At 42.8% G+C, this 13387-nt stretch overlaps 1 protein-coding gene across 2 annotated transcripts in view; it reads left to right on the top strand.

The window, feature by feature from the left end:
- Positions 1-2511: 2511 nt before the first annotated feature.
- itga3b (integrin, alpha 3b) overlaps positions 2512-13387 on the top strand; it is an 88235-nt gene continuing 77359 nt past the window's right edge. For both annotated transcript variants that reach the window (XM_061967527.1, XM_061967528.1), the window contains exon 1: positions 2512-2809. In XM_061967527.1, the coding sequence (XP_061823511.1) occupies positions 2634-2809 (176 nt within the window). In that variant the 5' untranslated portion in view covers positions 2512-2633. The remainder of the gene's footprint in view (positions 2810-13387) is intronic.

Here is a 13387-nt window from a genome sequence, read left to right as displayed (position 1 = left end):
CTGCTCTCAGTAGCCTAAAGCGTTCAAATAACTATTCGTCACTTCGGGCAAATAGGTCGACATGGTCGTGAAGTATGCGCTCCCTCCCAGGGCACGATCTGCGTCATCTTGCAGTGTGTGTGTGTGTGTGTGTGTGTGTGTGTGTGTGTGTGTGTGTGTGTGTGTGTGTGTGTGTGTGTGTGCGTGTACACGGTATTTTGAAATGTCTATATATTGCTCATTTAGCTGTCTGTCTGTATCTATCTATCTATCTATCTATCTATCTATATATATACAGGTAAAAGCCAGTAAATTAGAATATTTTGAAAAACTTGATTTATTTCAGTAATTGCATTCAAAAGGTGTAACTTGTACATTATATTTATTCATTGCACACAGACTGATGCATTCAAATGTTTATTTCATTTAATTTTGATGATTTGAAGAGGCAACAAATGAAAATCCAAAATTCCGTGTGTCACAAAATTAGAATATTACTTAAGGCTAATACAAAAAAGGGATTTTTAGAAATGTTGGCCAACTGAAAAGTATGAAAATGAAAAATATGAGCATGTACAATACTCAATACTTGGTTGGAGCTCCTTTTGCCTCAATTACTGCGTTAATGCGGCGTGGCATGGAGTCGATGAGTTTCTGGCACTGCTCAGGTGTTATGAGAGCCCAGGTTGCTCTGATAGTGGCCTTCAACTCTTCTGCGTTTTTGGGTCTGGCATTCTGCATCTTCCTTTTCACAATACCCCACAGATTTTCTATGGGGCTAAGGTCAGGGGAGTTGGCGGGCCAATTTAGAACAGAAATACCATGGTCCGTAAACCAGGCACGGGTAGATTTTGCGCTGTGTGCAGGCGCCAAGTCCTGTTGGAACTTGAAATCTCCATCTCCATAGAGCAGGTCAGCAGCAGGAAGCATGAAGCGCTCTAAAACTTGCTGGTAGACGGCTGCGTTGACCCTGGATCTCAGGAAACAGAGTGGACCGACACCAGCAGATGACATGGCACCCCAAACCATCACCCAACCATGCAAATTTTGCATTTCCTTTGGAAATCGAGGTCCCAGAGTCTGGAGGAAGACAGGAGAGGCACAGGATCCACGTTGCCTGAAGTCTAGTGTAAAGTTTCCACCATCAGTGATGGTTTGGGGTGCCATGTCATCTGCTGGTGTCGGTCCACTCTGTTTCCTGAGATCCAGGGTCAACGCAGCCGTCTACCAGCAAGTTTTAGAGCACTTCATGCTTCCTGCTGCTGACCTGCTCTATGGAGATGGAGATTTCAAGTTCCAACAGGACTTGGCGCCTGCACACAGCGCAAAATCTACCCGTGCCTGGTTTACGGACCATGGTATTTCTGTCCTAAATTGGCCCGCCAACTCCCCTGACCTTAGCCCCATAGAAAATCTGTGGGGTATTGTGAAAAGGAAGATGCAGAATGCCAGACCCAAAAACGCAGAAGAGTTGAAGGCCACTATCAGAGCAACCTGGGCTCTCATAACACCTGAGCAGTGCCAGAAACTCATCGACTCCATGCCACGCCGCATTAACGCAGTAATTGAGGCAAAAGGAGCTCCAACCAAGTATTGAGTATTGTACATGCTCATATTTTTCATTTTCATACTTTTCAGTTGGCCAACATTTCTAAAAATCCCTTTTTTGTATTAGCCTTAAGTAATATTCTAATTTTGTGACACACGGAATTTTGGATTTTCATTTGTTGCCACTTCAAATCATCAAAATTAAATGAAATAAACATTTGAATGCATCAGTCTGTGTGCAATGAATAAATATAATGTACAAGTTACACCTTTTGAATGCAATTACTGAAATAAATCAAGTTTTTCAAAATATTCTAATTTACTGGCTTTTACCTGTATATATATATATGATATTAATTTAACATTAGACAAGAGAAGCAAGGGAACTTGTCACACTTAAGAACAAATAGGCCACCCTCAGAGAACTCTGGAGCACTCGTACATTTTATTCTTACCTACGAACAAATCCCAGCTAAGAAAACATTGGTGAATACAAAAATCTCCTTAAAAACTTCGTAAGTGGGCCTAACAACAGAATTTGTTCTTAAGAATGGTTGCTGAATGGGGCCCATTGAACTTATTTTTATTGCCAACATTTAATAAAACTAAAATTAATTTAAATGAATAATAAACAAATAATTGAGTATAAATCAAATAGATAATACAACCCTAGTAGTGTCATTTTGAATACTTTAATAATTAATCTCAACAATCAATAGAAACATCTGTCAACACAATACTGCAACCACAGATAACAAACGTATTATCATCACAATCATCATTATCATCATTATGATTGCCATCGTTGTTATTAATAGTATCACTGGTATTGTTATTATCATCATTATTATTATTATGACAAAAATGGCGAGGCAAGTGTAACAGGTGGGACATTGTCAAGTGAATTTGAGTCAAGTGGGCGTGGCCCAGAGAGAGAGAGAGAGAGAGAGCAATAGAGAGAGAGACCTTACCATTATGAGACTTCCAGTGCGCGCGAAGCAGCAGTGTCACTGTCTTGCGTGGGGAGGTCCTTACGGCGTTTCTACCTGTTGGAGCCCACCATCCTTCCCCACGCTCAGAGTGGATCTGCTGCCCTCTTCAAAAAAATGTTTCCGAGGATTTTTTCTTACGCTTTGCTGCTTTATGTCCACGCAGCGACACTCTCCCGTGGATTTAACATAGATGAACGCTTCCCTGTGATCAAGCAGGGCAAAACCAAAGGGAGCTTCTTCGGACTTTCCGTGGCCATGCATGAACAGACGCAGGGCGCCAGCAAATACCTGTAAGTCACGCTTTTCTCTCCCTAAATGCTCCACTTTGCTGTGTGGCTTCAAACAAGTGAATGTGAGCTGACACCTGTTTCGGTCCAGTAGGCGGAACCAAATCCTCCCACCTTATTGCGCACCCAAAAAACCCCACTATCTGCCGTTTATAGTGGCGCACCTGCTCTCTATTTATACACTTTACAGATACTTCTGTTTAGCAAAAGGTTCTGTAAAGTCCAAAAGTTGATATAAGAAAGTGTAACCAATGGGCAGTGTCCCACCACAACCAGCAGATGGTGCTGTTTTTCTTTCTTTTCCTCCATAGTCATGATATTATTTTATATAAATTCAACGATCTTATATTAGGCTATATTTAATATGTCTCAGAAGACCCACAATAGAGTATTTAAAGTGTGTTGCCCAAACTGTGACGATCTGTCGCTTCATTTCTGTTTGTTTCCTTGTTTTGTATTCACTTCCTGCCATTGCTCTTGTTTTGTTTCCACTTCCTGCTTGTCCCTCTGAGCGCTGAGTGTTTCCCCTCACCTGCTGTTGATTGGCAGCCGGTCCACACCTGCTGCCAATCAGCATGTTCCTATATCAATCGATCAATCAATCAATCTTTATTTATATAGCCCTAAATCACAAGTGTCTCAAAGGGCTGCACAAGCCACAACGACATCCTCGGTACAAAGCCCACATACGGGCAAGGAAAAACTCACCCCAGTGGGACGTCGATGTGAATGACTATGAGAAACCTTGGAGAGGACCGCATATGTGGGTAACCCCCCCCCCCTCTAGGGGAGACCGAAAGCAATGGATGTCGAGTGGGTCTGACATAATATTGTGAGAGTCCAGTCCATAGTGGATCCAACATAATAGTAAGAGTCCAGTCCATAGTGGGGCCAGCAGGACACCATCCCGAGCGGAGACGGGTCAGCAGCGCAGAGATGTTCCCAGCCGATGCACAGGCGAGCGGTCCACCCCGGGTCCCGACTCTGGACAGCCAGCACTTCATCCATGGCCACCGGACCTGTGCCCCCCCCCCTCAAGGAAAAGGGGAGCAGAGGAGAAAAGAAAAGAAACGGCAGATCAACTGGTCTAACAGGGGGGCTATTTAAAGGCTAGAGTATACAAATGAGTTTTAAGATGGGACTTAAATGCTTCTACTGAGGTAGCATCTCTAATTGTTACCGGGAGGGCATTCCATAGTACTGGAGCCCGAATAGAAAACGCTCTATAGCCCGCAGACTTTTTTTGGGCTCTGGGAATCACTAATAAGCCGGAGTTCTTTGAACGCAGATTTCTTGCCGGGACATATGGTACAATGCAATCGACAAGATAGGACGGAGCTAGACCGTGTAGTATTTTATACGTAAGTAGTAAAACCTTAAAGTCACATCTTAAGTGCACAGGAAGCCAGTGCAGGTGAGCCAGTATAGGCGTAATATGATCAAACTTTCTTGTTCTTGTCAAAAGTCGAGCAGCCGCATTTTGTACCAACTGTAATTTTTTAATGCTAGACATAGGGAGACCCGAAAATAATACGTTACAGTAGTCGAGACGAGACGTAACGAACGCATGAATAATGATCTCAGCGTCGCTAGTGGATAAAATAGAACGAATTTTAGCGATATTACGGAGATGAAAGAAGGCCGTTTTAGTAACACTCTTAATGTGTGATTCAAACAAGAGAGTTGGGTCGAAGATAATACCCAGATTCTTTACTGATTCGCCTTGTGTAATTGATTGGTTGTCAAATGTTAAGGTGGTATTATTAAATAAATGTCGGTGTTTAGCAGGACCGATAATCAGCATTTCCGTTTTCTTGGCGTTGAGTTGCAAGAAGTTAGCGGACATCCATTGTTTAATTTCATTAAGACACGCCTGTCTCGTGCAATATATGCCTGTCTCGTGCACTCCTCAGTGCTGCAAGGAGGACGATAAGGAGGACACGAGACCATCAACACGACGGGGTGAAAGAAACACAGAGAGAGAATGCATAGTTCAGTTCAGTTTCAGTTTATTTCGAACATGCATACAATACAATGTAGTACATCACACAATTCCAGGTGTTTCATTACCGCATGTCCGAAAAGGAGTAGGAAGAAGCAGAGCTTATTTAATCCCACCCCTTTTCATACCATAGCAATTTTATAGAGCTAGATGATCGCTTACTGTACAGGAACAGATGACTACGTTCTGGCACAGGATGCAGGTTTGCACTGGCATAAGAAGGCAGGTCTTCTGATCAGCCACAGGTGCGCTGATTGCTGGCGATTGATTGCAGCTGCCGGCTTGCGCCGTGACACCATGTCAGTCTTCGACAATTTGTGTGGCTCCGAGAAATGCTTTTGTGCATTTTATCCACTTTTTACATGCATCATCATTCTGTACATATATCAACCCTGACATTAAGGAGTGCAGGGCAGCAATCAACATTGTCGACAAATGTTGACAATAAAATTTGGTGCCGACAATTAAATTTGTCGACAGTAGAATATTTCCCCCGCCTCTACTATACAATATGCTAGATCAGGGGTGTCAAACTCATTTTAGATCAGGGGCCACATGGAGAAAAATCTACTCCCAAGTGGTAAAATCACGGCACGATAACTTAAAAATAAAAGACAACTTCAGATTGTTTTCTTTGTTTAAAAATAGAACAAGCACATTCTGAAAATGTGCAAATCATAATGTTGTCGGGGTTTTTTTTGTTGCAGTTAATAGTATTCTATCTTTATTTGTCGTTATTTATACTTTCTGAATAAATTATGTGATAATGTTCATCAGTCAACTCATTGGTGTTAATTTTCAAACTATCACGATGATAAATAATATCAAAATCAAATTACAGTATGTTATTTAGGTAGCTTGCTCATTTTCCTCTGGTGCACTAACATCACATGGTTTATTTTTTGTACATATGTAGCATCATCTACAAAGATACAAAGAATTGTGACATCCAGTGGACACATTTAGAACAGCAGTTTCTTTCATTAAAAAATTTCGGCTCATTTTTATACTGAGCAAATTCATCCCGCGGGCCGGATAAAACCTGTCCGTGGGCCGGATCGTACGTTTGACACCCCTCTGCTAGATGTTACCAGTATCAGTAGTGACGTCATCACTCATATTTTACCGTCCGGAAGTGGGTCACTCGCAAAAACATTGCCAGTGGTAACATGTAAAGTGTGAGGATATTTCCTCTTATTCTTGTTAAAAACATGAATACCTTGCTCATTTTGCAAAGCGGATCTTGTTTTTATGGCAGTACATCTGTGATGCGCGGGCATTTAAAGGGGAACATTATCACAATTTCAGAATGGTTAAAACCATTAAAAATCAGTTCCCAGTGGCTTACTATATTTTTCGAAGTTTTTTTCAAAATTTTACCCATCACGCAATATCCCTAAAAAAAGCTTCAAAGTGCCTGATTTTAACCATGGTTATAAACACCCGTCCATTTTCCTGTGACGTCACATAGTGAAGCCAACACAAACAAACATGGCGGAAAGAACAGCAAGCTATAGCGACATTAGCTCGGATTCAGACTCGGATTTCAGCGGCTTAAGCGATTCAACAGATTACGAATGTATTGAAACGGATGGTTGTAGTGTGGAGGCAGGTAGCGAAAACGAAATTGAAGAAGAAACTGAAGCTATTGAGCCATATCGGTTTGAACCGTATGCAAGCGAAAACGACACGACAGCCAGCGACACGGGAGAAAGCGAGGACGAATTCAGCGATCGCCTTCTAACCAACGATTGGTATGTGTTTGTTTGGCATTAAAGGAAACTAACAACTATGAACTAGGTTTACAGCATATGAAATACATTTGGCAACAACATGCACTTTGAGAGTGCAGACAGCCCAATTTTCATCAATTAATATATTCTGTAGACATACCCTCATCCGCGCTTTTTTCCTGAAAGCTGATCTGTCCAGTTTTGGAGTTGATGTCAGCAGGCCAGGGAAGCTAGGGTCGATATTCTTCTCTTGATCATCTTCGGTGGCATAAGGGACGGTGTGAGCCAAGACATCCAGGGGTTTAGCTCGCTCGTCTGCGGGAACAAACTGCCGCCATTGCTTGCCGTGCTACCGAGGTCCTTTGTCCCTGAATTGCTCACACACTCCGGCAGATTCAATGGGGGTCTGGCGGCAGATTTCTTTGACTTTATCGTTGGAAATGCATCTGCTTTGAGTGTCGCAGAATATCCACACATTCTTGCCATCTCTGTCGTAGCATAGCTTTCGTCGGTAAAGTGTGCGGAACAAACGTCCAATTTCTTGCCACTTTCGCATCTTTGGGCCACTGGTGCAACTTGAATCCGTCCCTGTTCGTGTTGTTACACCCTCCGACAACACACCGACGAGGCATGATGTCTCCGAGGTACGGAAAACAGTCGAAAAAACGGAAAATAACAGAGCTGATTTGACTCGGTGTTTGAGAAAATGGCGGATTGCTCCGAGAGCGAATATTAGAAAGGCGTTTAATTCGCCAAAATTCACCCATTTAGAGTTCGGAAATCGGTTAAAAAAATATATGGTCTTTTTTCTGCAACATCAAGGTATATATTGACGCTTACATAGGTCTGGTGATAATGTTCCCCTTTAAAGCAGAGACATGATGTCGGACATTTGGAGGGACGATGCGGACACAGCCTCGTTAGCTCGCTAACAAGAGTGACAGTTAATAGTATTCTGTCAGCTGCTACTCCAAAAAAGATTGTTAATGCATCATGAGTAATTTTAGTTAAGTTTTTTCACTTTATTGGAATGCAAACACACCCTACCAGTGCAGCACCAACCCACTTTAAACAGCTTAAATGACTTAATTTGGGATAGAATGCATTGTTTGTGTAGCTGTAGGTAAAACAGCTGGTCCAGGTGAATTGGACAGCTTAAGGCATGTCTCAAAAGTGGGGTGTCCACTGACACATGCTCTGTAACCTTCCTCACTTTCTGTCCACTTAACCTTGCGCTCCGTTTAACCAAGCTTTGGTTAAACGCAGTTTTTTTCTGAGACTACTTAGTTATAAGAAAGAGCCTTTGTGTGAGGACTTGTCTTCCTATAGAGTCTTTGACCATGTGATGTCACTGTTTATTTAATGTAGGATTCCCCCCTAGCCAATTACAGCCCCCCCGCCCCCGTCTCGGAAGCTTCCACATCCATAATCACACTGTAAGTGCACACCCGGCAGTTATCTGCGTTCCCGCCTCCGCTTTGAGAAGGCCAGCGTGACAAAAAGTAGCAAACCGGGACACAGATATTTTCCGCGTCCTCTATCAGTATAAATGTACTCTCTCTACAAAGAGGGACACAGATGTGCATTAGGGCGAGAAGAATGGACAGCAGTGTCCTGATGAAATATAATCAATGTGCCATCTTGGCTGTGTCCCCATAGAGTGGCAGACATCCTCCCCAGACGGACACTCAAGATGTGGACAACATGCTAGTGGCACTGAGGAGGTTGTCATTGCTCTCCGTAATACTAGTGATAATAATAATAAAATGAGTATGCAAATATAAAATAGAGAGTATTATGGAAACAACATGATAATAAAATGAATAAACGTCTCTATTTACATGTTCCGCAATCCTTATGTGAGAGAAGAACACACGTCTTTCTCCTTCAGTGCATTCTAAACTGTGAAAACATGCCAGTAAGTGGTGGCTAACAATGCTAATAATGAGGATACGATCTATTCCGCCTATAACGCACTCTAAAACACATCTAAAAACCTCTAACACCATTTTATATACAGGCTGTAAGTATGTATGTAATCAATCAATCAATCAATCTTTATTTATATAGCCCTAAATCACAAGTGTCTCAAAGGGCTGCACAAGCCACAACGACATCCTCGGTACAAAGCCCACATACGGGCAAGGAAAAACTCACCCCAGTGGGACGTCGATGTGAATGACTATGAGAAACCTTGGAGAGGACCGCATATGTGGGTAACCCCCCCCCCCCCTCTAGGGGAGACCGAAAGCAATGGATGTCGAGTGGGTCTGACATAATATTGTGAGAGTTCAGTCCATAGTGGATCCAACATAATAGTAAGAGTCCAGTCCATAGTGGGGCCAGCAGGACACCATCCCGAGCGGAGACGGGTCAGCAGCGTAGAGATGTTCCCAGCCGATGCACAGGCGAGCGGTCCACCCCGGGTCCCGACTCTGGACAGCCAGCACTTCATCCATGGCCACCGGACCTGTGCCCCCCCCCCCTCAAGGAAAAGGGGAGCAGAGGAGAAAAGAAACGGCAGATCAACTGGTCTAACAGGGGGGCTATTTAAAGGCTAGAGTATACAAATGAGTTTTAAGATGGGACTTAAATGCTTCTACTGAGGTAGCATCTCTAATTGTTACCGGGAGGGCATTCCATAGTACTGGAGCCCGAATAGAAAACGCTCTATAGCCCGCAGACTTTTTTTGGGCTCTGGGAATCACTAATAAGCCGGAGTTCTTTGAACGCAGATTTCTTGCCGGGACATATGGTAATGTAGTAACAGGTACATTCATGATAACATGTAGTACGGTATTTATAGTATTTTGCTCTTTGTAAGCATTGCCATAACTTACTTGCTGAGTGCACTTTCTGTGTTTGCTATCAAATGGCAGAGTTTGTAAGAGCCTTGGAGTGTTATCATGTATGACTTTTGCTAGTTGTTTCAAAAAAGAACATAAAACAGTGACTTACAATGTCCGCTTTCACTGAGATCGAGGCTTCTTCATGTGAGATTCTGAGATTCCCTGCGTTGCAATGAACTGCTGACCAAAGACTGGAATTTGCCGTGCTTTCTTCTGCATCTACGTACCGAGTGAAGATGCTTTTGTCCGTCAGAGGAACATGGACTTTAACATCGAGCCACTCTCAACGGCGCAACTGAGAATCGGAAGGGCGGAATCACAAGACAGCGGAAATTGCCAAGGCTGCAGTTCACCCCTGCGAGGCTTTGCCATCTCAGGAGCAACTCGGAGCCTTGACAAGATCCGGAAGAGATTGCCGACCGCGCAATCGGCACGTATTCTGTTCGGATTAAGGATTTTCCCTGCGCAAAAGCTGTCGGACTCAATCGCCTTTCTCTCTGGCAAATGGGTAGGAACTAAATTAAGAGACACCAGGTCACAATTGTTCTTTGATTTCTACTTTATCTGACTGGAGCTCATTTCACCAACTATGATTGTTCTATTTTTTAATTATTACCTTGCTTGCTACTACTCGCTTTTACTATCCCTTGTTCCTTTAATACATGGGTGTCAAACTCTGGCCCGCGGGCCAAATTTGGCCCGCCATGTAATTTCACTTGGCCCTTAAAGTGATATCAAATTAACACTAAAGCTGGCCCGCCCATCCTCCCGGGAGTCTTCCAAACGCCGGCCGGTCAGCATGCCAGCCAGCCAGCCAAACAAGTGCTGGCCCAGTCACATAGCATGTGCGGCTTCTGCACACACACACACATTAGAATGCAACGCATACTTCATCAACAGCGATACAGGTTACACTGAGGGTAGCCGAATAAAAAACTTTAACAATGTTAGAAATATACGCTACACTGTGAATCTACACCAAACCAGAACCCTTTGCAGCACTAACTCTTCCGGGACGCTACAAGGTGTGTGTGTGTGGGGAGGGGGAGGTTTGGTGGTAGCGGGGGTGTATTTTGTAGCGTCCCGGAAGAGTTAGTGCTGCAAAGGATTCTGGGTATTTGTTCTGTTGTGTTTATGTTTTGTTACTGTGCAGATATTCTCCAGAAATGTTTGTCATTCTTGTTTGGTGTGGATTCACAGTGTGGCGTATATTTCTTACAGTGTTAACGTTTTTTATTCTGGCACCCTCAGTGTGACCTGTATCACTGTTGATGAAATATGCGTTGCATTCACTCGTGTGTGCGTACACAAGCCGCACATATTTTGTGACTCGGTCTGAACGATGTTAGAATGGATGAAAAGCGGACGTGACGATAGCTCGTAGAGTACGTTAAAGGTTAATTTGTTCAACCTTGGCCCACGGCTTTGTTCAGTTTTAAATTTTGGCTCACTCTGTATTTGAGTTTGACACCCCTGCTTTAATATATCCATCCAACCATTTTCTACCGCTTGTCCCTTTTGGGGCCGCGGGGGGTGCTGGAGCCTATGTCAGCGGCATTCGGGCGGAAGGCGGGGTACACCCTGGACAAGTCGCCACCTCATCGCAGGGCCAACACAGATAGACAGACAACATTCACACTCACATTCACACACTAGAGTCAATTTAGCGTTGCCAATCAACCTATCCCCAGGTGCATGTTTTTGGAGGTGGGAGGAAGCCGGAGTACCCGGAGGGCATCCACGCAGTCACGAGGAGAACATGCAAACTCTACACAGAAAGATCCTCAGCCCGGGATTGAACTCAGGACTACTCAGGACCTTCGTATTGTGAGGCACATGCACTAACCCCAATTCCACCGTGCTGCCCCTTTAATAAATTTTTATTGTTAAAATGTATATACTAAATTGTCACCTCAAGTTCTTTATGATGGAAAACTATTGTGCGCAGTAAGTAAATTCCTTTTAGGTTGTTACAGTTTTATAACCTTTGTAACAGGTCCTATCCTATCGATACATAAAATGGGTAAATTACCCTAGGTTGTTTTCAAATGTAATTAACCTAAGAGGGGGCTCAGCTCCTCACGTTATACTGAATCCAGTTACTCCATTCGCGCTTGGGACTGAATGCAGCAGGGCCGCCTCCGCACAACTGGCCGTAACTAACTGGGTGAGTTTCCCTCACCCCGACTTAAACGTTTCGTCCTTAACACAGCGAGATTAACGCTTTAAACACCGTAGTCAGGTCGGTAGGTGCGCGCGCCTCAGACACGAATCAGCACCATTGTGTAACTAGGGTTACAACAGATGCCAAATTATGAGATGGTTGTATCTTTCAGCACTTGTGCTCTCCTTGAGCTGGTAGATTTAGAATAATGTTCACTCCTCAGAAGTTAAAGTAGAAGCTGCTCAAGCTCTTTCTTCTTTATTTTTTGGCGAGTCGCAGCCATCATTAACAGTTCAAGCTAGCGAATAGCTAGTAGCTTGCTACTTGCTCGTGGTCAGTGCAAGCAAAGCGATGTGTCACAACGCCGAACAAGTATCTCCTCAGTGTTAGCTCTTGCAATAACAATGTCGCTGAAGCTTGGTTAATAGGCAGGTCAAGACATGTAAATTGAGTATTGTTAGTGGTTTTTGGATGTTTTTTAGTGCGCTTTATAGGCAAAATAGATTAAACTCTATTTCTTGCATTGTTAGCCGCCTCGTACTAACAGCTTTGCACTATTTAGAATGTGATCCCCTGTTCCTGAATGCTATCCCTTGCACATTAAAGGGAAATACGTGTGCTCCTGTTTGACATGGGGATTGTGGATGATGGGTAAAATAAAGGGCAGTTTTCCCTGAAAGTGAACACCTTTATGTTGTCTTGCAACATAAAGTGAACCAAAAAAAAGGAAAATAATCCACCACAAATTCACAGTAAAACAAAAAATATTTAGCTGAAAATCACAAGAAAGTCGATATTAAAAAGACAACATAACATTTAAAAATACTGACTAATACATTTTTTTTACATTTTCTGCATATTTTTAAATTTAATTCTAGTCTTTCTCAATACACTCATTATCCAATGTTGTCCAAGTATAACTGACTGGAATGCTATGCAATATGCTAGATGTCATCAGTATCTGTTATAATAAAAAAGTAAATTGGAAAAATATATATATTTTTTTTTCTTAATATTTATTAACACAACTTCCTAATCAATTACAGCAAGAAGATCACTTTAACAAATAATTTTGTCCAAGTACTTGAGTATTTTTACGAGACACATAAACAATGGCTTCTCTTGGTTCTTCTACATTTTGATTTCTCATGGTTCCTTTTTTTCCTGAAGTGATACATGAGAAAAGATTAAAATTGGCATAAAAAGCATGTGAACCTTGACTCAAAACAAGAGTAAATCCCCCATGTGTAATCAAACTTTCTCAAAATAGAAAACCCCAATTCCTCATCGGATCTTAAGAAGGTGTTTTTCTTCCCAACATTCATTTCTCCCCCACAGAAACGCTGGTGTTTACCGTGTAACTGTGCAAAGGGTGTACTCTACTGACGGGGTCTCTCATGTTTGTCTTGGGCTGGCTTCTTTTGAGGTGTCTGCTTAGTTCATTCAGTACTACTGAGGGCATACTTGAAAATGCACAATGCAAGCATATAAACCAGCTTCAACAAGTCCCAACAGTTAAAGTGGGCATACTTTTGTGCTTGCATGAGTCAGACTGAGACCGGGATGAAAGTCAAGAGAGATGCTTACCACTCCTACTTCGGTAATAACGAAAATGCATTAAACTTTTAACCAATTAGTTGCAATGAAGCAGTGCACCTTGGCTCAGTTGAAGCCATTTCAGGAACACATTTTAGACTAGTTAGAAACCTCCTAGCTGGGTTGGACATATATTCAAAGTTGTACAGGTTGCTGCTACACTACCACTCACCTAGATTGGCTCTACGATTTTCCCCCCTCAGAGGGCTTTTTTTTGTTCCCACTTGTATCAGGAGG

This window comes from Nerophis lumbriciformis, linkage group LG11 (genome assembly GCF_033978685.3).
Source record: "Nerophis lumbriciformis linkage group LG11, RoL_Nlum_v2.1, whole genome shotgun sequence".
In the NCBI taxonomy this organism is placed as follows: Eukaryota; Metazoa; Chordata; class Actinopteri; order Syngnathiformes; family Syngnathidae; genus Nerophis; species Nerophis lumbriciformis.
Note: the sequence above shows the minus strand (reverse complement) of the source record. Positions and strands in the feature narration are given on the sequence as shown.